At 37.9% G+C, this 27,314-nt stretch overlaps 1 protein-coding gene across 1 annotated transcript in view; it reads left to right on the forward strand.

Moving 5' to 3' along the window:
- The window catches only part of LOC120529609 (vesicular glutamate transporter 2), a 77,562-nt gene extending 60,145 nt beyond the window's left edge, over positions 1–17,417 (forward strand). The window contains exons 9-12 of the mRNA XM_039753550.1: positions 7,978–8,110; positions 11,723–11,833; positions 12,218–12,345; positions 15,102–17,417. Coding sequence (XP_039609484.1) covers positions 7,978–8,110; positions 11,723–11,833; positions 12,218–12,345; positions 15,102–15,437 — 708 coding nt within the window. The 3' untranslated portion in view covers positions 15,438–17,417. The remainder of the gene's footprint in view (positions 1–7,977; positions 8,111–11,722; positions 11,834–12,217; positions 12,346–15,101) is intronic.
- The last annotated feature ends 9,897 nt before the right edge of the window (positions 17,418–27,314 follow it).

Raw genomic sequence — 27,314 nt, forward strand, 5'->3', positions numbered from 1 at the left:
TGTAGCTTCACATACCTTGGAGGGACACGATAGTGCCTCTGCCACCATCCAAGACATCATGGGGGATGAAGCAATCCAAAAAACAAGTGGAAAAGACAAAATTGAAGTACTATGCCTACGCAAAATTTTAATACTGCAAGAACATTTGTACTCAATATTATGCTGCTATCTTATTAGGTCTAGTTCTGTCATACTCTGACTTTATTTGGGTTTGACACCAGCTAACCATAAACCTGAACAGGAATAAGTTAGTTTTAAAAATATTTGGTGAATCAACATTAATAAAAACAATTTAAACTTATTAATGATGGAAGTATGACCTGTCTAAAATAAAATGATTCTGAACAAGTCATCCCATTCCCATTTACTTCAGAAATCTAAGTGTAATTTCTAGTTATCGGGAAAAACATCCAACAAGAATTTTTCATAATATAGGCTTTACTGGCTAGTTCATTGAAACCTGGATGAAAATACACTAGAGCCACATGAATTAGCCAATCTTAATCTATACTAATAAAAGGCAAAGCCCTCACTCACTCACTCACTCATCACTAATTCTCCAACTTCCCGTGTAGGTAGAAGGCTTCCCTGCGCTAACCAAAACCGATGTACGTACTTATTTTTGTGGTATGACGCCATTGTCGGCCGCCATATTGAACTTTCCAACGTCACTAATTCTCCAACTTCTCGTATAGGTAGAAGGCTAAAATTTGGCAGGCTCATTCCTTAGAGCTTACTTACAAAAGTTAAGCAGGTTTCATTTCGAAATTCTACGCGTAACAGTCATAACGGTCAACAATGTCTGCCATGTTGAACTTTCTTATTCATGGCCCCATCTTCACGAAATTTGGTAGGCAGCTTCCCAGCGCTAACCGAAACCGATGTACATACTTATTTCAGTGGTATGATGCCACTGTCGGCCGCCATATTGAAGTTTCCAATGTCACAAATTCTCCAACTTCTCGTGTAGGTAGAAGGCTGAAATTTGGTACTTATTTCGGTGGTATGATGCCACTGTCGGCTGCCATATTGAACTTTTCAACGGTTTGTTACTTATGGGCCCATCTTCAAGAAATTTGGTACGCGGGTTCCCAACGCTAACTGAATCCTATTTACGTACATATATACTGTACGTCCATAGCTTGCAGCTTGGTCACCATGTGAGGCGGCGTTGGTTCCCCCATCCCATCGCCTCCCACGTTGTTGGCTGCCTGTCTATATAAGGCCGTCCGTTGCTCTAGTCTCTACATTCCCTTCCTTGCTTCGCCATGGGATTCACGTCTCCCTGCTGATAACTGTAGCCTTTTTATTTAATCCACGGCTTCTCCGCTGTTTTATTGTTCATTTATTACGATTATAGTTATTGTGTAGGTATTTTAGACTTACTTTACATTGTTCAGGTACCCATTTCCTTTATCATTCCAACCGTACCTCCATTAACATGTCTATCGAGGTGATCACCATCGATCAAAGAACTGTCACCTACCGAGTGGTTTCCATGCCCGGAGATGGCACCTTCCTTTTCCATTCTCTTTGTTACATATTACACGGCCATATCAGATTCACTCTTGATATCTGGAGGAACATTGTGTCTTATGTACTGAATGATTGGGACAGGTTCAAGGTGTGGACTGATGACGGTACAGGAGATAATTATACTACACAGGAGCACTGTAAGAGTGAAATGCTTAAGCCCTTCACCTATAGATCTGCATGTGAGTTGATGGCTGCCGCTGAATTGTTCGGTTGTCGCTTTCAAGTGTACCGAAATGGCCAAATATTTTACACCTTTAGACAACCGCCAATGCCTCTTAAACATCTTAGATTCACAGGTGACGATTTCAGTAGTGGACACTTTAATGTTTATGAATGTTTAAACTCTCAAAAGCTGGATGTGAAGTTATCGATGAAACCGGTTGTATACTTACAACGCTTGACAGATGCCGAATGTCTCTTCAACACAAGTCCTACAAATACTGTTGTAATTGAAACAAACCATGAAACTCAAACCGATTATGACAGCAGCAATCCAAGCTGTGAGATTTGAAACAAGATTACTGTTCACTTGGCCAATTGTACGTTGCATGCTTAAGAGTAAGCTCAGCGCACAGCTTGGTCATATTACAACCTGGAGGGCCGAACTGACAATGTGGTATACAAAGAGATCCTTAACAAATAATTATTTTGGTATATTTTCCCTCAGTTTAAAAAGGTTTAATTTTCTTCTTAATAAAAATTTTAAGGCAGTACTTCACCGCTGCGAAGCACAGGTATTTTGCTAGTTTAGTATATAAAATTCAAGGACTTTTTAATATGCCCATCTGTTAAAAGCCTGCAATCCATGTTGCTGCTCGAGCCAGCTGCTGAGATGCTGAGTCAGGGACTTGTAACCTTGAATATGAAATCTGAGGACAATCTTTATGAGGCCACTATTTATTGCAGACTTAGGAACTAAGCACCAGACATTACATGTGTGATCAAAAAGTCATTGTGTGAGTGTCTTTTATTTAACATGTACCATTTTAATATAACTGAGCTAAATAACTTTTCTACTGTTAATATGCCTGTAATTCTTATGTTCCACTGTGGATTTTGCCCTTTGTTGTCTCTGTATTTCACTTTTTCCATTTTCTTGATAGTGCTCTATTCCAGTTTAATTTTGATTAACTGGTTTCATTTAGTGTTTTGAATTATTTTATTGCTTTAGTGAATCATATCATTTCTCAGTTTTATATCAATCCCATGTGTCATTTTATGGTTTTGATTATGTTTTTTGTGTTGGCTTATTTTTATTTTTCGGATGGAGAACTCATGCTGCCACCATTTTGGTGAGGTCATCCTTCATTTTGGTGGCCATATTTGTTGTGACTTATTTTTGGTTATATGACTCTGACCTTGTGATGTGTGACATCATCAGCATTTCCAGGATATACAAGGATAGCCCCATAACTTTTGTCCATCCTAGATTTATGATTTGCTGTTTGTGCTCGTGTTTGGTTAGCATGTTCTGGTCAGGTTTTTAACTTTGCCCCAAAAGTTTTGCTCATGTCGTTAACTTTACTGGACTTGACCTCTGCCTGTCCTTGACACTGAGCTTGTTCTCCCTCTTTTTAGTTCTTTTACAATATACAATACAGGATACAATATTCATGATAATCTTAGAATGGACTCCTTCTGTTCCATAATTAATGTATTGTCCCATGTATGTCAATCATATAACTAAGCTCAGTGGTGAGAAACTTCAGTTGGTAACCACCATTAGGTTAAACTGCAGCACATGAGGGCTACAAACATCTGTGTTTGCCACTCATTCGATAGAAGGGCATTAGATAGCTCACTGTACCCTGTGTCTTTGCTTTTTGTTTTCTTTGTTTGCTTTTGATTACGTTGGTTTTTACAATTTTTTTATTTCTTTTTTTCCTTTTTTGTGACTTAGATTTATTACTTAGTTTTTGGATTTGGGACTATAGACAGGCTAATATTTTTTATTTTAATTGTGGATATGTTTCTATATTTTTTATTTCTTCTTTCTGTTCTTTTCTATGTCCTGCAGTGGGCTGGTGCCCTGCCCGGGGTTTGTTTCCTGCCTTGTGCCCTGTGTTGGCTCCAACAGACCCCAATGACCCTGTAGCTAGGATATAGCTGGTTGGACAATGGATGGATGGATGTTCTTTTCTGAATTTTGTTCTTTATCAAAATAAATATAAATTTTCTTTTAATTGATTTTTGTACTTTTCCCTTTTTTAACCATAGTTTTAATTTTTAAATCTTGGTCCTTTTTTGATTCTTTTGTCATGAATGTTATCTTTTATTCATTTTTTTGTGCACTTCATACTGGTGATAACATTCTTTTACATTCCTCTGGGGTATTTTTAGACCCAAGAAATCAATTTCTGAAATTTACTTTGTGATCAGATGCTTTCACCAAGAGCTGAGAATTTTCAACTCCATTTTCTGTTGGCTGCAGGAGCCACCAATCTAAGATCATTTCAATGGTCATTTGCATGGAGCTTATTCCTATGTTGCCATGGGAATGCACAATGGGTGACGCCATTGGAGGATCCGAGTAAAGGTCACTGTGTTAATTACTGGATTATTCGAGACTTTATACACTTAGTGATTTCTGCAACTTTTATTTTTTGTGACTTCTGTTGTTAGAATAAGCTCTGAAGTTTGAATTGTTTTGCATTGATGACTCTTTTCAACTTGAGGTATCCACCTTAGTTTTATGACCATATCCTTTTCTCCTGGTCATTACCTATAAAAGTTTCAACTGAGTGCCTTTTTCAGTCAGTATGTCTTTGCTTTGCATGCATTGAGTCTTTTGTTTAATACATTTCTTCAGTTTTTTGAGTAGCCAGGGATTTTCCACTTTGGTTTCCCTCTCCTTGTGTGTTGCTGATGACAAATCAAGCATGGATTATATGACTGAAAGGTAGCTGATATTTCAGCATTGTGTGTTGTTATGATTTCAGGGAACTGACCTTTGCGGAGGACAGTTCATCTGTACAGTTCATCATCATTGCGGAGTTGCAGCTCACCTTATTTCCCATAGAAAACAAAAACCCTCTGCACACAGATGTAATGAAAAAAGTGAAAATTTTCATAATAGTTGGAACACTTACTTGGTGTAGGGGCTCACTATGGAAATGCTGATGGTCTGAATAGTGATGTTGGCATTTTACTTCACTGGTAACAAACTAACATTTTTGTTATAGAAGGTGAACTGTGTGTTCTTTTGAACTGATTGATCCTGCATATGGCAACGGTTATTGGAGCCTATTTTGTCCATGTGTGTAATAAAATGAAATTCACTTCAGCAACATATAAAAATAAAGATAGTGTGAGTATGTATCAGTGATCATTCTCACAGGGAGCCTAGTTACATGGTTTAAGTTATCAAGTAGTGTAGTAGATATTACTACTTTGTGGACCTTCAAGTCTCAGCATGATGGTATTTAGCAAAAGCTAGAAAAACAAGGATTGATAAATTATTCTAGACAGAATGGTGTGTTCTTGTGGGAAAAAAAAATATTTTAAGGAATCCCTCTTCACTTTTTATCAGCTAAATGTTGTTGAGTTTGTTTATAGATAGATAGATAGATAGATAGATAGATAGATAGATAGATAGATAGATAGATAGATAGATAGATAGATAGATAGATAGATAGATTCTTTGATGCTCTCTGTGTAAGAATCTGGGGTCTGTTTTGCCTTTGTACTGTCCTTCTAAAGTTTTTTTTTGTATGTGATTAAATCAGTCTTACATTAAATAAATAGAACTTTCAGCAACAAAACTGAATTGGAACGAAGGGAGATCTCCAGACTGATCTTTCATCACTAATGCAACATCAGTGTGAAGAGCCATTATGCTGTTTTGGCCATCCTCTCTCTTTCATGCTCTGCAATATCAGAGTTTCTGCTAAATATTGTTACAAAGGAATGTCTTTCTGATGATTCACAACTCAATGATAGAAAAAATTTGGTTACCTTATGGGAAAAAGCATATTTATCTAAAGTAAAAACTGAACAAAAACTGTAGAAAAATATACCTGCACTTTGATATAATGAAGACAAGTATCTGGCATTTATTTTTTACATTCCACCTAGTGATTACCAACCAATAATAAAGAGTATACAAAAGATCTTTAATTACAGTTTATTAAAAAAAACAGTTAATGATCCTTCCAGTTGCCTTTTCACAAAGCTGTCTTCTGCTTTGGATAAATAATGCTCTGCATGGTTTTATTAAGCTCAGCACTCATTACTAATTTATCTTAATGTTCCTGTGAATTAAACTTTAATACCCAGGATTGCCTGTCAGCATTTTATTCTATTCTGTATTCATTTGCTTACAGAATCCATTTTTCAAGTCTAGCTGCTGAGTGGGTCTGTTGCTGGCTGTATGAGAGAAAATGAAGATAATGAGCATAAAGCTTTGGTTGAGATACATATTTGGAGCCCAGTGCTTAATATTTGAGTCCTGTTTAAAATTTCTATAAAAATATACCTTTCTCTCTAAATCTACTGGTAAAACTGCTTGTGGATTTTATAGGGATGGGCAAGCAATGTGAAAAAACCAATAAGGCATTGACCTCTGAAACACAAGTTTGTCACTTCAGTTCTCATCTCCGACACTAAGTAAGTCGCTCAACCTACCACTAAAAATCCATTGAAGCAACTGCACTATAGATCAGCACTTGGTGTGCACAACTGAAATTGCTATAGAGAACGATTTATTTTGACAGTAACTAGCAGGGGAGAAGAAAAATCTCATGCAAATATCTAAAAGCTGCTGTATGATTTGTGTAAATGCGTTGTTAAACAGATGCGTTCAAACAAATGATGTAATCTTGTGAAAAACTAATGATTATATTTTCTTTGCCAGTTCATACCCTTTTACTCATATTGCTTGTTTCTTTATTAACATTGTTAATATGCATGCTTACTCGTTTCCATCACCAATACGTTCAGGTAATGTACAAGAATGGGTTACTGGGGAGGAAACTTGAACTATTTACTGTTAACCATCTGTATATTTTGAAATTGTTGCAATACTTAGCATCACCTAACGCTTAACATTCCACATTTACTTGAGGTTTGCTTCTTTTGTAGTGCCAATCTTGACATCTGCTCTAAAGCTCTTTTACCTATAGGCATTACTTATGTTACTTACTGACATTAAGCAAACCGATTTTTCCTCTCCTATTCATCTGCACAATTTTTTTTTCCAGAACAAAATGTTGATCTCCTTGAAGCTGGACGTTTCTTTATATTATTTCAATATAAAATGTTTGATCTTTGAATGCAGGTGTTGACAGCAGCCTTTGACGTGTCCCTTTGCTTTCCTTAGTTATAGGCACATCTTACCCCTCACTGACCTTGACCTCTGTAACCACTGGTAGATCAAGAACATTTACTCATCAGATGCGAATCCGTGTGCTTTGCGAGTCTTATAAAAAATCAGGGCACTTTTTCAGCACTCATGTTAATAAATCAGTTTTTTTTCCATTATAAGTTCACATTATCCAACAGAAGGTATATATGGATGTACTTTGCCTTTGCTTTACACCTTTAATATATGTTTTACACTTTGCTGGAATGTATTTCAGAACACAACCACATTGTCAAGGGTACTATACAGTATATACCCAAATATTGAAGTACATTATCAGAATTGGACATTTGCAGGCTTATATTCTTCTAGAAATTTTACGTAATTAGAATCCATGTCTTAATAGCACAAACGCCTATCACAGGATAAAATCTTTGTGTGGATACTTGACCATCAATAACTTCATGTCTGCACTGAACACATCTGCTACTGTTCTTGGTCCCTTCACTAACTATGGGCCAAAGGCATGGTTACCTTTGGAAAGCATGTCAGAATTTACGCACTGTCAATTTACATTGCAATATTAAATGTAATCTGAATCAAGTTCAGAATGTCTGGAGAACATTCATCTTTTCTTAACATCTTCAGAGTGCCTGTTATCATCTTTGTGATATTCTTTTCCACAGGGTTTCCATAGTGATTGCCTTCACAATTTTAAACATTTCTTACCTATTTTTCTTTTGTACAAATTATGTGTTTTCCTCTGAGTTTTTTATGCTCACTAGGAGCTAGTGTATGTCATGCATGCACTCATGTCTAAATACACTTTTCATGAAGAGCGCTGAAGTTGCTCCTTTTTTTAGGATAATGTCAGGGTCTAATAGGATTACATCATGTGCTAACTCTATTTTTTTACTGAGAAGTCTCAGCAGCACAAACATTTATTTCAACATTTATTTTACTGCAAACCAAGTATTGAACGACACACTCGACCATCAATGAGCAGCAAGCCAAGTTGTGAGGTTTTCACACTTCTGGCTAGCAGTAAAAGGGTTGTAAATGAAAATTCATTCTTCTTATATCAACAGATATGTGAGATTTTCAACTAGTTATATAACTGTATAAATATGTTTGTTTTTCAGGTAGGGATGCTGTCTGCTGTGCCACATCTAGTTATGACCATAATTGTACCCATTGGGGGACAGATTGCAGACTTCCTCCGGAGCAAAAAGATTCTTTCAACAACTGCTGTCAGGAAAATCATGAATTGTGGAGGTATGTTTGGTACAGGATGTGAGACCTGTGTTGTTAAAAGCGACAACTCTTATATGGAGAACATGATGGTGACACCATTCTAAGGAAAATGTAAAATCAGCTTTTACAGTAATATCTGAATATTATTTGAAGTACATTTTGATTATCTCCATTACAATTATTTTAATAAAATTAACAATTTTTAAATTTGTAATTTTCTGGTAATGGGATAAAGGACATAACGGCCAAATATCAGTCAGTATAAGCGGACAATGCTCTCTCTACTAGGGAATTCATGAAACTGCTGTAATTCCTGGGAAACCGGGAACGGCCAAGCTCGCATATACAGTGTTTAAAAGTGTAAAAATCAATCAAGAAATAACAGAGTTATAGTTGAAAATAATTAAGTGGCACGGTTTTTTGGCCCATGGTGTAGTGTGTTGCCGATTAATTCAGTCAACAAAAGACCAGCAGTAGTCAGTCCCCCGGCTCCGACTAAGACTGAGCACAGTGGACTGGGAGGAGTCTGTACTCTGCAGTTCACGAATGCCGGGACGGGGCAGACTTCATTGACGTCTGTCAGACAACAGCTTTGAACAGCAACTTGAAATTGCAATGCGCCAGTCTGTTGCATCCACATTATCTGTGCCAAGAAACTTGCCATCACAGAATGATGACAAGAAACTGGATGCATCAGTAAAAGCTGAAATGGTGGTGTTTCAGTGCAACGGCAAGCGCGTCTTGGATGTTCCCCAAATCAAGACGCTGAAAAATTATGGCTGTCTGATTAACTGCGATTTTAGTTCCCTTTCCTTTCACTTTCTCAGATCGCTTTTTGGAATGAAGTCGGTTTCGTAGTTTTTATGCACAGTTCGAAAGTGCCTTCCCACATTTTCCTTCTTTGGATTAGCAATGATAGATTGATAGATCAGACAAACGCACTTCGATTGTGACATTGTGATAAGAAAATCCTCTTCCAATTCCACATCCAGCCCATACCCTCCCCAAACATTTTTTTTTAAATCCCTTCTTTAGTCGATATAAATTGGAAGGCTAACTAGATCACAGCCGGAGTTTTGCAGTAGCTCGCACGTTTGATCATGCGTGCGGGATGACCAGTGTGTTACAAGAAAAGAGACCTCAGACTGGCCGCCCTGTATGTCAATCAAGTGGCAAATGCCATAGGGAGGATATATGATAGACTAACGTTTTGAATGCAACGTGATCTACCTGCACTACCTTTGTGATTTACCGGTCGATCACAATCGACGCATTGGGCACCCCTGAACTAGATACGTACTTATAAGACAGCATGAACCGCTTGTAGATAAGGTTAGTCTTTTATTGGTGTCAACATATTGCAGTAGTTTTATTAAAAATAAGTGTTGGTCGTTCTAAAACCGTTCACATGTGAGATGCCCGTGCACTGTGTCATCCCTGGGAGCCCGGGATTCCCGGAAATGACATGCGGGATTCCTGAATTCCCTGGAATGGAGAAACCTGTCCGGGAATGGAGTCCCTACTCTCTACATACTGTACTTACAAAGAGCTGGTTATTAATTTACAATGCACTATTGGAATTTGAAGTGTTAAGAGTTTTAGTATGAAAAGAGGTGGAACAGATTGTTGATGATGGGTTGACTGTTCAAGCACATTACACCTACCAGAATATTTGTAATCAGTGTGTCCCTGAGATCAGCAGGTATATTTTTTAATGTGGAGTTGAGTGAAATACATTGAAATGTGAGAGATTCTTTTGCAAAGACTGAAAAATGTGTTACTATAATATTTAGAAGAAATAGCCCTATATGTTAAGGCACAAGAGACTGGACTACTTTGGCCTTTTTAGAGACTCTAGTTTTAGTGTTCAAAAACAATGCTTATGAACTCTGTAGTCCTGATGGAAGATTCTAGCTCTCACATGGGTAGTGATGGAGATGCCATTAATGGATTGTGTGGGGGATGGCACTATGGCACAGTAGTAGCATTGCTACCTCACAGAAAGGAGACCAGAGTTCACATCCTAAGGGTTCCCTGCATGAAGTTTGCGTGATCTGTCCATGTCCACGTGGGTTTCCGCCGGGTGCTCCTGTTTCCTTCCACAGTCCAAAAGCAGGTAGGTTAAGGGAATTTGCACTCACACTATGTCTAGATAGACCTTTGTGTGTGTTTACCTTGCAATGGACTGGTACCTAGTCCTTGTCTTCTTCCTACCTGGTGCCCTGTGATTGCTGGGATTGGCTTCAGCTGCCCTGCAACCTTGCTCTGCATAAACACGTTTGGAAGATGGGTGGGTTGTCTGAGATAACTGGCCTTCTGATCTCAACTTAAAGAGCGAATTGTTGTTAGATTTCTGCAATAGTGTTGGATTATCTACAGAAAAACATTATATTCAAACATACAGTTAAACACAAAGGTACCTTGGGGAAAAGTTTAAGTGCTCTTTATTTAACCACAGTCTATGATGCAAGGAGTTTCTTCAGACTGTTCACAGAAAGAAAATTGAATTTCTTTTTAATTTTATTTCATTTTATTTTTGTTTCATGTTGACTTCAGTTTTGGGATAATAAATCTGTTTATGCCCAGACGTTAACAGGGAAATTTGTGGAGAGTATGCAAAAAGTGATCCGGCTGATTCACTTCCAGCAGCCATAAATACATCAGAAAAGTGGTTATCAACACTGAATATAATCCTTAAATTTCTTGAGATACATACCCATGAGCAAGACCATTTATATTACATTCAAATTATCTCCATGGAAATTCAGTAATAAGATTTCAAAATTTAACAAAAAGGTTAATGAAGTTTACTTTTCCAAAGGAGTGGTGAGCTCACCTCAATCAGTCTGGCAGTGTTGTGAGCACTGCCTCATGTCGTAATTTATGTTATTAGTTTGAACTTTTGATTTGTGTGCTGCTTTCATGTTTTTCTTTTGTGTTAACTATTTAATATAAATTGAAGCTTTAAAGTATTTTTTTGGATTCAGTCCACTATAATGTGTTTTCTTATTTCCATGCATTTAGTTAAACCCTGAATTACTCTAGCATTACCTTTTTTTGCTAACATCTTTTGTCTTAGATGTGCTTAAATTGACATTAAATGCATTGTTTCTGAATATTTCCTGTCTGAAGACACAGTTGCTTTAAAATGCTTTAAATAAATCCTTTTATTGTTGAAATTATGTGAAAGGTGTGTCTGCCACCTCTCTACCACCTTTTCTAGTGCCCTTCCTAAATGGGGGGAAAGAGAAAAGCTTCCATTGCTTGAATAGCCAGCACCTGTTGAACTGCTCCACACTGATAGGATCTGAGGATGAAAATATCCAGGAATGAAACATGAGATTCTCCAAAAACATTTAGTAATACAATAATTAATATTAATAATATAATGATGATGATAATAACAGAATTTCCATTCAGTTCTTTGTAAATGAATCCAGACACATGCAGTATAAGATGAGCCCTGTTGTATCTGTTGTTCCTCACAAGAAGAATTTAAATAAATATATGGTATGTTAATGAGTGCAAATAGTTAATATTTAAAAGTTGAAGTTATAAACTAATCTCATATACATTTCTTGTTTTGCTTGTGCTTCCACGTCATTTTTTTTCATATGATTTTTTTGCTTGTAGGATTTGGCATGGAAGCAACTCTGCTGCTGGTGGTTGGCTATTCTCATAGTAAAGGAGTAGCCATTTCATTCCTTGTTCTTGCTGTAGGTTTCAGTGGATTTGCCATATCAGGTATGAATACCTTGTTTTTATAATTTTACATTTAATCTTAATCTATTTGTTAAATTAATATGCGTTTATTGTTGCATGTGGCTCCTTTTAAGGAATTTAATGAAGACATTTAAAGTCTGTATTACTAAACTTCATGTTCACAGTCCTTATGGCCCATTGCTTGTGGTCTTTCTTTAGATGAGCAAACAGCTCCCTTCCCATTCTCACATCAGTCTACCAACAGGGATTTTTGTCATTATTATCCCATATCTCATTCGAATCTTATTTCTGATTCTTTGAAATGTGGATTATCAGGATCAATGACATCTCAGTAAGCCTAAGTAGGGCACATTGTATTAAAAAAGAGACGTTGTAGTCACTGCTGATGTTTTTATCTATCCTAAGGTTTTAATGTCAACCACCTGGACATCGCACCTCGATATGCCAGCATCCTGATGGGCATTTCCAATGGTGTTGGGACATTGTCTGGGATGGTATGTCCATTGATTGTAGGAGCGATGACAAAGCACAAGGTAAATATGCCTGATGTGTCTGTGCAAAAGTTTCATTTATATCTAAAGGTATTTTAAATACTTTGTATTTGTATGCTTTGAAGAGGAGAATAAAGCAAAAAATATACAGATAATAAATTCTACCATGAATTCACTGAAGCATTCCTCATAAGACCAAAAACCAATTAGAAACTTCTAGGATGGCCTCTGTATGTCTCATGTCATTTTGCAAAACTGCTTTTCTGGGTGAGGGTCGCAGTGGTAGCAGGACAAGCAAGTCAGCTCAGACTTGCTAAAATTCCAGCTCTTCCAGATTAATTCCCTAGGATTCCAAAGACAGCCAAGAAATATAATCACTCCAGCATGTCCTGGGTCTGCTGAAGAGTCTGTCTCTGCCCAGTGGGACATGCCCAGAGCAGCTCTAGGGGGAACCACCTGGGTGGAATACTTACCATATGCTCAAACCACCTCAACTGGCTGCTCTTGATTCAGAGGAACAGTGACCCTAATCTAAGGCTCTCTCAAAAACAGTGAGCTTCTCATCCTATCAGCCCAGCCACACACTGAAGACAAATTCAATTCATTAGCCTGTTCTTGTAATTTCATTCTTTTGGTCATTACCAATGACCATAGTTTGGGACAGGGATGTAGATTAACTGGTAAACCAGGAGATTTGTATAAGTGCAGAATATAATTTGGTTCCTCATCAGACTGCAGACATATCACAGTATTGCTGGGAAAATCCTTGTTATTATTCATGTCTTGTACTATGGAAAGAACACAGTCTATAAAATATGGATCAGTACATCAATGTATTTCTCACTACACTGTAGCAAGTTAGGCTACCACTCATTAAAATGCTTGCAAACTAATTAAGGGTGAAGAAGCTTAACTATGGTGTTGTCAGAGTACCCCCAGACTGTGTTAAAAAATATATATATATATATATATATATATATGTTACATATATATACATATATACTGTATATATATATATATTGTGTGTATATATATATATTGTGTGTATATATATATATATATATATATATATATATATATATATATATATATATATATATATATATATATATATAAAAAACAAGAATTGAAGAAGAGTGAGGCGGACCCTATTATGTTGCACCCAGATGTGTTCCAGGTGCACCCTGACAATTTTCCGGGAGCACTTCCTGGTGTGGTGGAGGTGCTGCAGTCCAGAGCTCCAGAATCTTCCAGGTGCCCCATGGTGGAGGCCACAGCCCCAACAGGGTTGAGCTTCCAAGCTCCAATCCCATGGCCCCAATGCAAACCAGGGGGGCTACCTTCTCATGTCCCGGTGGAGGTATTGTCTCTCTCCCGGTCCTTCCATCCTCCAGACATCCCAGCTGGGCAGGAACCCTGGCCATCTGCCACAATGTATCTGCTCTCTATATAATAAGTCCTAAGCCTAAAAGTGCAACGATTTTATGTGACATTTTTATGCCACGGTTTTTGTCATGCTTTAAATCGGGCTTATTTTAAAACCTACAAATATATGTTCGGTATCATTCTTTTCAGAATTTATCAAACTTTAATTTGATGTTGTTAGATTTTCAGATTTTCATTCCATTTTTAAATTCTAAATTAAAAAATATCAAGAACTCATGTCCTGCGAGACAAGAATTTGTGCCAAGAGATTTAACCACGCAAAGAGGAGGTAAAAAAAAATGTATTTATTTTCCATTGTATCACCATTTAAGAGGGGGTTTCTGAGGAGCGACCGTATTTCCTTGTTCAGCCCCCCTCTTCACAATACGAGTGGCAGAGAGGCAAAGTGGCTGGTGCATAGCGCAGGCCAGGGGGATTGGCGAGCGAAATGAGCAGGGGGTAAGCCCCCTAGTGTGTAGATAGATAGATAGATAGATAGATAGATAGATAGATAGATAGATAGATAGATAGATAGATAGATAGATAGATAGATAGATATATCTTAATTTCTCAAACATGCTGTCTGCCCAAAGGTAAACCTTTCTAATTAGTTAGTTACCTTCTTTCCAAATTTTACCTCCACACCATGGATGGGAAACTCCACTTAATCTGTTTCTCTTCACTTTGGGGCAAATCTCTTTAGCCAGGGCAAACCTTGTTGTATTTTTAGCAATGTCCACTTTATTTTTGTAGTGATTTCCTCCAGTGGTCCACACCCATTATAATAGGGTGTTCAGACCTTGTGAAAAAATTAGAGTAGACCATTAATTGATTGGGTAGTATTTTACTTTTACCTGTTATGTGGTCATTTATAATAAGCCAGATCATAACACTTTCTGTATGTCATTATATGAACTAGGCATTCTGTTTTTAAGCACTTTGAGCTACTGTTTGTATGAAAATGTGCTATATAAATAAATGTTGTTGTTGTTGTTGTTTTTATATTTTTGGTAAAGTTCTATGTGGCTGGCAAATTTGACACCACAAGCAACTACATTTATTACTTTGCACCTGGAACAATTCATTTATTGTGAGCAATTCCGCAAAATACATTAGTTAATTTCTGTAGAAAAATAAGTACAATTAAAAAAACAGAGTGTTTCTTGAGTACTGATAAAAAAGAAACAGGGTGAAATAAAAGACATTTGAAAATAATTAAAATAATCCCTAATAGATCTGTACAACTCTCCCACTGAAACATAATATTTAATTCTGTCTCATTACCATGGGAGAGCTCTCTTCTACTGCTAAAATAATTTGAAATAAAATCATAAAATGAATTCCCTCAGTTTACCCCGCTTTCTCATCTGCAGACTCGTGAAGAGTGGCAATATGTCTTCCTAATTGCCGCACTGGTCCACTACGGGGGAGTGATATTCTATGGTTTATTTGCCTCCGGAGAAAAACAAGCCTGGGCGGACCCTGAGCTGACAAGCGATGAGAAGTGTGGCTTCATTCATGAGGATGAGTTGGAGCAAGAGACAGGAGACATTACTCAGGGCTACAGTGCCTTTGGGCCGGCCAAGACCTACGGTGCCACAACGCAGTTGGATAGCAGCTGGCCCAACGGATGGGAGAAAAGGGAGGAGTACGTGCAGGAGGAAGGACAAGATATGTACCACTATAAGCAAACGGAGGACTATTCATAACATAAAGTTACATTCTAGATATATTTTGTAGTGTTTGTGTTGAAATTCCATTGTGGTTGTTTGCACAAAAATATATTAAGTTTTAAAACAAGCAAAAAGTGGTGTAAAAAGTTGTAAAACATATCAAATATGGCAGGTTGTAATGTATAAATGAATATTTATTTCAAATAGTGCAATCTGTATAAAGTAGTGCATTATTGCCTCCATCCTGGCCTACCCATGATACAAAATTTAAGAACAGTGTATGTTGTAATGACCAAAACTATATATGGCAAAAACGATACTCGCTCTCACAATATTTGCCAGTGTCGTAGCAACACATTTTAGTGCCATATGGAGAAGAGAAACCATTAACCCTTTAGTTCAAGGGTTGCAAGGTATATTTATAAAGTATTTATATTCTGAAAAATGTAAATAAATTATGAACAGTATGTTAATAGGCTTTTAGTAGACAACATTAATAGAATGCTAATAAAATGTGTGAATTTTGTTCACTTATAGGCACTTTCTTATTGCATGACCAATGCTTTATATACATATATACAGTATATATATATATATATGTATATATATAGAGAGAGAGAGAGAGAGATAAATAAATTATATATATATATATATTTAATTGATATATTTAAATATATATATAAACTTAGTTATGCTTAGGTAACATACTGTAAAGCAGCCCTTAAACTAAAGTGTCGCAGCAAAACCAACATTTCTATTGCAATATTAGGTGCAATTGCTCCCCATGTCTGGAGACAAAAATCTTTTTCAACAAGTTTGCTTTATTTGGGGATGTTAATTCAACTGAACTCAATGTCAGTGGGTTTTTTTTTTATTTTTTTTAACAGTTTTGGTGGGATAGGAATTAGCTTGTCTTACAGCAGGAGACCATATTTCAAATTACGCAGCTGCAATTATAGGGACTGTGTTGCAACACCAGTTCTGAAAGTTGAGTGTTTCAATGAAATGAAGAGAATTTAGTAATTTATTTAGTAATTAAGTATTTTTTTAGTTTCTTTATTTATTTACTTACTTAATTATTTTTTATAGATGGGAGCCAATGCATTTTAAAATGTGAACTGCACGCAGGTAAATACTGAAATAATCTATTGGATTATTTCTGGGTTTAAAGCACAGTCTGCAATTTTTATAATGATCGTGTTTAGCAGCTACTCTTAAAAACGTGTCTGAGGACCGTTTGTTTTTTAAGCAGATAATAACACAGAGCTCAGACTCTCGTGGAAATACATGGGTCAACATTCATTTGAGCCAAGGGGTTTGAAACGCCAGTTTGCACAAAAAAACCAAAGGTAACATCTAGCATAGGATTGTAGAAGGTTCATCGTTAATAAAATTCACTTGAGCTTCTCTCTGTCTGTTTCCATCTTTCTAATATTGCAGCAGTCGGTGTACAAAGCAATAAACCCATTCAGAAAAAAAAAAGAAAAAAATAAAGAAATTTGTGTCATCCACTCTTCGAGAACATGCGTAACACAAATGTAGCTTGTTGTACTTGTTCTTTTGGGATTGTGTAAAATGTAATGGAAGCCTTGAATGAGTCAGCTGCCTCGGCCGATGTCCACAGAGCTCCAAGTGTGGTCAGTGCCCTATAAGAATTCATTCACAACAACCATGTTATTGTTCTTTATGTTCTAAGTGAATTTTTGAAAGGGTGTTTCCTTTTTATTTTGGAATGTATTGTGTTAGTGGTTGGAGTCTCGACTCCTTTCTCCCATAATCTGCAATATGGTAATGATTGAGGATTAAAAAAAATGTTTTCTGCTCAACTCTAGACTCCATCTTTGCTCAAAAGTGATGTGACGTGAAGTTTCCTTGCCTTTTTAGCTGTGTTTAATGGGGAGGTGTGGATTGTGTCACATTTGTTGCTGTCAAAAAGTGTTATTAAAAGGTTCTGTCTTACATTTTTCTATAAAAAAGAAAAAAAGAAAAAGAAAAAACAAAAAATGTAAAATTAAACTATGTGTGTGGTGTGCCTTCTTTAAAAAACATATTTTTCCATTCTGTGTATGCATGTATTTTCAGTTACTGCCGAAGTTTGTCGTTTGTTGTCTGTTTCCACATCTGACCCAAACTCTCTTAATCATTTGCAGTCAATTTAGAAAGTATTCAGCCTCCTTCACTTTCCACACACTTTATCTTGTCATAGATCAAATTTTAAAAGCACAGATTTAACCTTTTTTGCCCATCAGTCTACACTCGATAACCCATAACGACAAACATGTTTTCAGAAAGGTTTGCAAATGTATTAGAAATCAAAAACCTGAAATCTCTTGTTTGTATTTGGACCTTTTGCTGTCGCACTCCACATCGTAGTCAGGTGCTCCTGTGTTCTTTAATTATCTATATATATAATTCACTAAGGCAAGACAACCATGGAAAGCACGCCGGAAGGGGCGTGGATTAACTGAGCCGCCGACAAGTAAGACACCTATGGCGCACGCAGGAAGGAGCCACGCCCACCAACTCCTGGCACCTCCGAGCCACGTTGACTGTTCATAGAGGCATGTTTCTCGCAGAGGTGAATCGCCATATGCAGCGTGTAAAACGGTTTGCGAGGGGGTATCTCAAGGGATCCTTAAAGCAATCCTTTACAACTGAGGTTAAAATACAATGAAGTAAGCAGTCTTTAAAAACCGAGTTTTCGGTTACGACGCTGTGTGTTGGTTCGTTCCGTGCTTTGTTACATTGTTGCTTTTCTTGCTGATTTATTACATTACCGATTTTTCAAATGTTAATTTTCTCCCTGTGCTTAAAAATCATTAAAAAACCGGCCTAATTATGGTACACCGCGGGTTGGCTAGTTAATTATAATGGAGTCCACCTGCATAAAATTGAATTGATTGGACGTCGTTTAGAAAGGCACACACCTGTATATATGAGGTCCTAACCGAGAACTGTATGTGTGAAGATAGCATGTTCTCACTGTGTTCATTTTGGTTTTCAGCAAAGCCTTGACTTTTCCTCCACATCCTACAGACATGCATATTTGTTTCCTCTAAACTTGTCTAGTATGAATAATTGTGTGTGTACCGTGGTGTCTCCACCTACTGTATGTTGGTTCTTCTCTGGCATAAACAAACAGATAGTGGAATAAAGGGGTCAAGAAAAAGAGGTAATGTTTAAGTTACCTGTTTGCAAAAGATTATCTTGTAATGCTGAAACAGAAGAAGAACGTAACAGTTTGATGCGTATACTCCTAAAATAACAGACTAAACAAGAACTCGACAGGACATGTAGAAATGGGTGGCTGGATCTCACACAGTGAAATATTTTTTGAACTATGGTGCCTTACCACCTTATAGCATAACTGAAAGATGAAGACCTTTCATAGTCTTCTAAGATTTTTTTGTGCATGTCCCCTCAGAATTGTGGCAAAGGCAGGCATTAAGTGACAGGCTCTACATGTATTAGGCCCAAAATGGAATGGCAACCACTTCATCATGGGTTCCTACCTCAAGTTTACCAGAAACCCTGTTCTGATTAAAAAAAAGTAAAAGGTAAGTGCATAGATTACAATCAGTCATGTCAGTCATCGTCCATCCTGCTATCTCCTAACACAGGGTCACGGGGGTCTGCTGGAGCTAATCCCAGGCGGCACAGGGCGCAAAGCAGGAACAAACCCCGGGCAGGGCGCCAGCCCACCGCAGATAGATTACAATGATCTGCCAAAAAAAAAAAACAACTTTTTTTTGCTCCCGTCAAATATATTCGTTTTTCTTTATAGATTTGATGATGTTGAATCCAAATCTTGCCACATCATTGCCCTTTGACATCCAGTTTTTGAGAGATGAAGGTTAAAAAAATGACAAACACACTATTTTAGAGGAAAAAATGTAATATGGTCACCTACTTTGTGCAGGGGGTGCTGGGGCCTATCCCAGCTAGCATAGGGTGCAAGTTAGGAATAAACCTCGGACAAGGCATTAGTCCATTGCAGGGCGATCACAAACACACACACATATCCACACACTTGGGCCAATTTAGGATCACCAATTCACCCGTCTTTGCACAACGGGAGGAAACCCACGGAGACACGTGAAGAACATGCAAACTCCATGCATGGAGCACACAAACCTTGGTCTCCTTATTGCGAGGCAGCAGTGCTACCACTGCACCATCATGCTGCACAAAGGTAACATAGATTAAATTAATAATTTAGAGTTCAAAAAATGATGAATTACACACTAATTGTTTTAATTATAATTATTACCAACCAGTAACGGTGTACTGCATGATAACGTGCAGTGAATACACTTGACTTGAGCATTCCTAATTTTCAGACTCTGTCTCTGTACGCTTAGCATTCGTTTGCTCAGAGGTTGATGTGCATGCTGCTTCCTGAGCAGCTTTTCTTTTCTCCACCCTAGTGGCCCACTGCTTCTCTTCTTTTGTCAGCATCTTTTCACGTTAAAACTGATTAAGTTAGTTTTTGTGTTGCAGTTACTTAGTACGTTTTCTTTATTTTTCACTTAAGATGGCACTTAAGTCTTCAATCTGACTCAAGAATGATTAGCGAAGGTGGTAGGGAATGAGAACGGCGCCCATATGCATGCGCCGCACGGCCGCCCTGCTGCTGTTATCCCAAGAGTTGATTCTACAATAAAATAAAATAAAAATAAAAAGAGTAATAAAAATCCTCACCCTGAAAGTGAATAGTAGACATCACATAGCGTATGTGTACCAAATTTCAAGTCAATATGCGAAATGGTTTGCGAGCTACTGGTGATTTAAAATCCTGGACAGACAAACGAACTGCCACGGTAGTGTATTATATAAGAAGATAGTAGTAGGAGGTTGTATGTTGTTAGCCGTTATGAATGCAATGAGAAGTCAAGCAAAATGACACCTTTTATTACATCTTGTCTGAAGAAGGGGCCTTAGCTGCCTCAAAAGCTTGCAAATTATAACCTACAAAAAATAGTCACTTGGTAGAAATAAAGATGGTTGGCTTTTATCACAAGGAATGCAAACAATGTTTGCTGTACTAACACAGTTAATGCCACACAAATGCAGCAAAAATTGTCTGGTTTGTTTGTGCGAGCTGGCAACATATTTCATTGTCATGACTTTAAAAATAAAAAGACCTTCATTGTCAGATAATTAAGTTACTGCTAACCTCTGGAGTGAACGGTAGGGTTTAGTTTGCAAGCTGGATTCCCCTCTACTTGTTTTTATAATCTCTCTAAAAATGTATTAAAACCAATCACTTTTGTTGTCTCAATAAAGGAAAGCTGGGTGGTTTTTTTTTTAACCATTCACTTATCTGTTACCTTGTCAAGACAATGGATGGATCAACCTGACTTTGCATATTTATGTAAAAATCATTGAAATAATAATCCTCTCTACAATTAAAAAGGAATCTTTCTTACCTTCTAAATATGAATTCCAATGTCAGAAATGAATTCTATAAATCTATAAGGTACAGCAATTTTTGGATTTTGATGTAGACCAGTACTATTTGGTGACTCAGTATTGTCAATGTTGTCCGTATCCTTCATACTATAACTATACTTCATACAGACCTATAAATACCTGGGAGTGCAGCTGGATGATGAATTGGACTGGACTGCCAATGCTGATGCTCTGTGTAAGAAAGGTCAGAGCCGACTATACTTTCTTAGAAGGTTGGCATCCTTCAACATCTGCAATAAGATGCTGCAGATGTTCTACCCGACGGTTGTGGCGAGTGCTCTCTTCTACACGGTGGTGTGCTGGGGAGGCAACATAAAGATGAAAGACGCCTCACGCCTGGACAAACTTGTAAAGAAGGCAGGCTCTATTGTAGGCACGGAGCTGGACAGTTTGACATCTGTGGCAGAGCAACGGGCGCTGAGCAGGCTCCTGTCAATCATGGAGAATCCACCGCATCCACTGAACAGGATCATCTCCAGACAGAGGAGCAGCTTCAGTGATAGACTTTTGTTACTGTCCTGCTCCACTGACAGACTGAGGAGATCGTTCCTCTTCCACACTATGCGACTCTTCAATTCCACCCGGGGGGTAAACGCTAACATTATTCAAAGTTGTTGTCTGTTTTTACATGCATTTTTATTCCTCTTTAATTTAATATTGTTTCTTTGTATCAGTATACTGCTGCTGGATTATGTGAATTTCCCCTTGGGATTAATAAAGTATCTATCTATCTATCTATCTATGACTATGACTAGTATCTATGACTTTAACCAGTCCTGGGGCCTCATGTTGGGGGACCATGCTTATATTTATATATCTATCTATGTATCTATATTTGTGACAACTCTGACCCATGTGTACACAACATTTTACAGACACTGTGAAATTATGACATTCTTGATCAAGCAGGGATATGCAGCCAAACCTAAAGCTAAATGACGACTCACATGCATAATGATTCATATCAATGAGCCATTATTAGAATGTGACAAACATATTACATCTCAAAGTGATGAACGTGATGTGTAGACTATATTTTAGTTCCCTTTAAAGCGGGCTAAGGCTACATATTTGCACTGAAGACCTTTTTTTTTTTGCCACTTTATATCGGTTACCTGTTTACATTTCTGTGGGAACTGGCCAACAGGTCAATAGTATGTCAGCGTAGCTTCACTCCATGCTGTGCTGGATGCCTTTAACCGAGCAAAGAGGCACTTCAGTTTTCATGTGGTGTGAGTGAACATACAAAAAAAAAAAATTTTTTGGCAACATAAAAAAGCAATTTGTAGCAGTGTCCTGTTCTCTTAATGTAATCAGATCAGTTTACTGCACATAGCAAGAATGAAACCATAAGAAGTTACACTCCATTAACGTACAAGTCATCAGAGATACAACAGGCAAACATCGTGTCTCATTGGCCTGGGTCATCCTTTGATTCATTTATTTGATGCAAAGTAGCTTTGACAGACATGATGGTGCTGTACGTGGTGGCTGGCTTGTTGGTTAGGTAACTGGCTGACCCCTCAGTGTTTTGTATCACTTGTACTATTCATTTTGACAGCCATCACTTTATTACATATGCCAGGTAATAGCAGCTACCTGCTCAGAAGATGGTACATTACATCTTTTCTTGTGCAGAGAGTGCAGACGAGAGGCGTTATAATAAAACTCATGATCTTGGACTCTCAGTTGTGGATTGTACACCAGATCTTTTTCATTGCAGATGGTGGGGTCTCCACATATCAGGAGCAAGCTACTTTACCAGCCAATGAAGTTCTGCAGCATTGTGTTTGCATATGTATGAGGTTGATTAGCATGCTCCATATATGAATGTTTGAGGGCGGTACTCAAGGTGTGTTCACGTATGCACATGTACAAGGTGATTGTGATTTAGAAATGGTAAATTGCATAGAAATGTGCGTACACCAGTTTTAGAAATCTGATTTTTTTTGGTATGCACCTATTTTTATACTTGAAAGTTTTATAAATGAGCCTGCTGGTTTTTAGGCAGTAGTCCATTTATAGCACCTGCTCCCATATAGCGAACTACAAAGTGAGTAATGAAAGTGGAACGCAAGATAAACTACAAACACATGCAAACACAATACACGTGAATAATGCTTTCCACACGCTTATTAAGTACAGATTGAATAATAAGCAATCAGGAAAATGAAACATTGGGCCTTAACTTCAATGCATAATACAATAAGTAATAAAAAGAGGCAAGTCTTCATATTGTCAGTCTGAATTTTCTGAAAAGCTAGCAAAATACCTGTGCTTCGCAGCGGCGAAGTACTGCCTTAAAATTTTTATTAAGAAGAAAATTAAACCTTTTTAAACTGAGGGAAAATATACCAATAATTATTAGTTAAGGATCTCTTTGTATACCACATTGTGAATTCGGCCCTCCGGTTGTAATACGACCAAGCTGTGCGCTGAGCTTACTCTTGAGCATGTAACATATACAGTTGGCCATGTGAACAGTAATCTTGTTTCAAATCTCACAGCTTGGATTGCTGCTGTCATAATCGGTTTGAGTTTCATGGTTTGTTTCAATTACGACAGTATTTGTAGGACTTGTGTTGAAGAGACATTCGGCATCTGTCAAGCGTTGTAAGCATACAACCGGTTTCATTGATAACTTCGCATCCAGCTTTTGAGAGTTTAAACATTCTTAAACATCAAAGTGTCCACTACTGAAATCGTCATGTTAATGGGGGTACAGTTGGAACGATAAGGAAATGGGTACCCGAACAATGTAAACTAAGTCTAAAATACCTATACAATAACTATAATCGTAATAAATGAAGAACAAAACAGCGGAGAAGCCGTGGATTAAATAAAAAGGCTGCAGTTATCAGCAGGGAGACGTGAATACCGTGGTGAAGCAAGGAAGGGAATGTAGAGACCGGAGCGACGGACAGCCTTATATAGGCAGGCAGAAAACAATGTGGGAGGCGTTGGGATGGGGGACTCAACGCCGCCTCACATGGTGACCGAGCTGCAGGCTATGGACGTATATATGTATGTAAGTAGGATTCAGTAAGCTTTGGGAACCCACGTACCAAATTTATTGAAGATGGGCCTATAGGTAACAAAGACTGTTGGAAAGTTCAATATGGCGGCCAACAGTGGAGTCATATCACCGAAATAAGTACGTACATCGGTTTCGGTTAGTGCAGGGAAGCCGCCTACCAAATTTCGTGCAGATGGGGCCATAAATAAGAAAGTTTAGCATGGAGGACGTTGTCGACCGTTATGCGTAGAATTTCAAAATGAAACTTTGAGACTTTTGTAAGTAACATGTAAGCAATGAGCCTACCAAATTTCAGCCTTCTACCTACACGGGAAGTTGTAGAATTAGTGATTAGTGAGTCAGTGAGTGAGTGAGTGAGTGAGTCAGTCAGTGAGGGCTTTGCCTTTTATTAGTATAGATGGAGATTTCTAGAGAAGCAGACACAAATCCATATGGCAGTCTAATACTTTTGAATGAGCAGAGTTTGATGCATTAGGAAAGCTGGAAACAAAAGTTGTAGTATGTAGTTAGTTGTATCTCGCAATTTTGTGAGTGAAGAACATTATTTAGTAGCTGACCAACACAATTTTGATGGCTTTAAAATACAGAGGGAGCCAGTGTGTTCATGAGAGTTTTAAGGTGTACACTAAACTCTAAAAGGCTCAGTAGTTTTTAGCAAAGTTTGGTATAAAATCTGACTGACATGGGGATGTAGCAGGACAAAGATCAACACTACTGTGCTTCACATCCACCATCACTCGCTGCACTCAGGGAACTGCTGCTGGCAAGGTAGTGATGGAACAGGCAGAAGAAATGCAGAATAATCCTACAATTGTTTAAGTAGTTCTTCCAGATATACATTGTCGAAGCTTAACTGTTTAACTGAAGATCGGCTGTCCTTCTTTCTGCTCCAGCCCACATTTTACATTCCATACTATCCAACCAGTGTTTAATACAGTTCACATCATAATTTTTTCTACTCATTTTCTGTTACACGTTTATCTCCAAACAACTGATATTTACTGAAGAAGTCCATTGCCCAAAGGGTATAATCCCCACAAAATCTTCAAGCCGACATCATTACACTTTTGAAACCTGCAGGTCCAACTGAGATTAATGGACTTCTCACACCTTCCCTTTTCAGCAAGTGACTAAAGGTAGAATCTCAACCTGAATGGAGCACAATCATAGGGCAAATATAGCCTAAAATAATTTATTGGTGCTGAATGGCTTTACATAGAGCCTTCAAAAAAATTGAAGAAATTACAATTTATTATGTAAAAGCCATTCTAGATCAGTTATGAGCTAAGAATCCAAATGCTATTGTGTAGTAATACCAACATAAGCACCAGAGCGCTCTCTTTTTAATTCAATAAATTGTACAGTCTTTATTTTGAATAGTGTACACTTTGTAAAGAGTAAAAGGCAGTGTTACATATCCAAAGAAATATAACGGAATGCATTTAACTTTTTGGCTTAAGAAGGAGGTAGGCTGGATACAGTCAAGAATACACAAAAGATGTATTTAGCAGTAAATGAGACAAGGGCAAGGACGGGGTAAAATGACATTGTAGAAATTAAAAAGAACAGAACTGTTATTACTGTACAGGTAAGAAGATGTATGAAGGCAAAATTATATTCATGGACAAACAATGATGAAGGTTATCAATAAAAAGCACTTCATACAATATTTCTTTTATTTTTTTTAAAGAAGACAAGAACATAAGGTGTTCTGACTAGAACAGAACATTCAGCCCACACCTATTCCCAGGCTGCTCATGTAATTTTTTTTAAATAGTTGTGATCTGAAATTCAATCTGTCTGATTACTATGAAATACAAGACTATTAATCCTTAGTGTTGTTTCTTCTGAAAACTCTTGATCCACTTCAATCTGTGCCTCTGTGCCCTAAATGAGGTGCTAGTTTTAAAATAACAGTTACCGTCTACCCTAGTAATTTCCTTTGTAATTTAAAATACTTGTGTCACATCTTCACTTTGTCACTGTTTCGATCTAAATATGCAGTTAACTTAATCATTAATCTTATCATTCTCCGTAGCTTCAGCACTGTCTGAATTAGCCCACTGGCTCTTCTATGGGCTCTGTGCCTCTTCCTGTTATCTCCTTCTTGTAATATGCTGCATCAAAACAGCTCAAAATATTCCACATGTTGCCCTCACATCTTATATGTAACTTCCCTCAACTCTACACACTGAAAAAAGTATAGCATTGATGTTGTTCATTCAATGTAAATTTTCTCTTTCAAGCAACTTAAGATTAGTCATTTAGTGTTTGTGGTCTCCGGCCGGGACGCCCAGGAGGACCAGAGGAGGGCTTGTGCCTCCTCCAGACAGCGAGGGGGTGTCCGTCCTGGTTAGGTTGGGGGCCTCGGGTACAGGGCTTGGAAGCCCAGCCCTGTAGGGGCCCGTGGCCACCACCAGGCGGCGCCCAGGTGCCTGAGGAACCCTGGAGCCCAGAACTTCCGCCACAGGAAGTGCTGGGGGGAAGATGACAGGGGACACCCGGACGGCTTCCGGGTGTGCAGCCGGCACTTCCGCCACACTGGGGTGTGGCTAGGACTGATTGCTGGGAAGCAGCTGGAGCCCATCCGGGTTCCTATAAAAGGTCAGCAGTGGATGTCGGGCAGTAGTAGACAGAGCTGGAGCGAGGACTGGAGGCGGCCAGGAGAAAGGCACAAAGGACTGTGTGGCCTGGACTTTGGGGGATCGGTGCTGGAAGCACTGGGGTTTTGTGAGCACGTGACTTTTGTAAATAGTTGTACAATAAACAGTGTTTTGGGTGAAAATATGATGTCCGTCTGTCTGTGTCCGGGTCAAAGTTCACATGTTGTAACTTGAAATATTGGGTTTCAGATTTCAATCAAAGTAAAAAAAATTGTTTGTACCAAAGTAAGTTATGGTGGAGGGAATATACATAAAAATCCTATTTCAGTTAACCCAATATTTTAGGTTGTTTGCGTGCTGTGTTTGATGGGCCGTTTCTATATTCTTCCGGTCGAACTTTCCTAGCGTGATGGCTTTCCAACTGCCAAAAAAGAAGAACAACTTAAAAAATAGATTTACTTCAATATAAAACATGTGAATTTCACCCAATCACTCTAAAATGATTTGCCTCAACTTAAAAGTTGTGGGATCAATAAGCTGAAAAGAATTATATTGGTTCAGATTGAAAATATTAAGTGTGAATCATTACCTTACTTTTTTCAGTGTACAGTATCAGTCTCAACACCCAATATTATATTTTTTTAACTACTTGTACGTCTATGCAGCTCCTTGGTTGTGGAGAGTGATGTAGTTGAAGCAGAAACCCATCCTTTACAAAGCATGTGGATGACATGTTAGGACAGCTTAGCTATCTCCTATCCATGCGATGTACTGAATGGTCTTCTCCTGTCTAAATCATTT

This window comes from Polypterus senegalus, chromosome 1, assembly GCF_016835505.1.
Source record: "Polypterus senegalus isolate Bchr_013 chromosome 1, ASM1683550v1, whole genome shotgun sequence".
Classification (NCBI taxonomy): Eukaryota; Metazoa; Chordata; class Cladistia; order Polypteriformes; family Polypteridae; genus Polypterus; species Polypterus senegalus.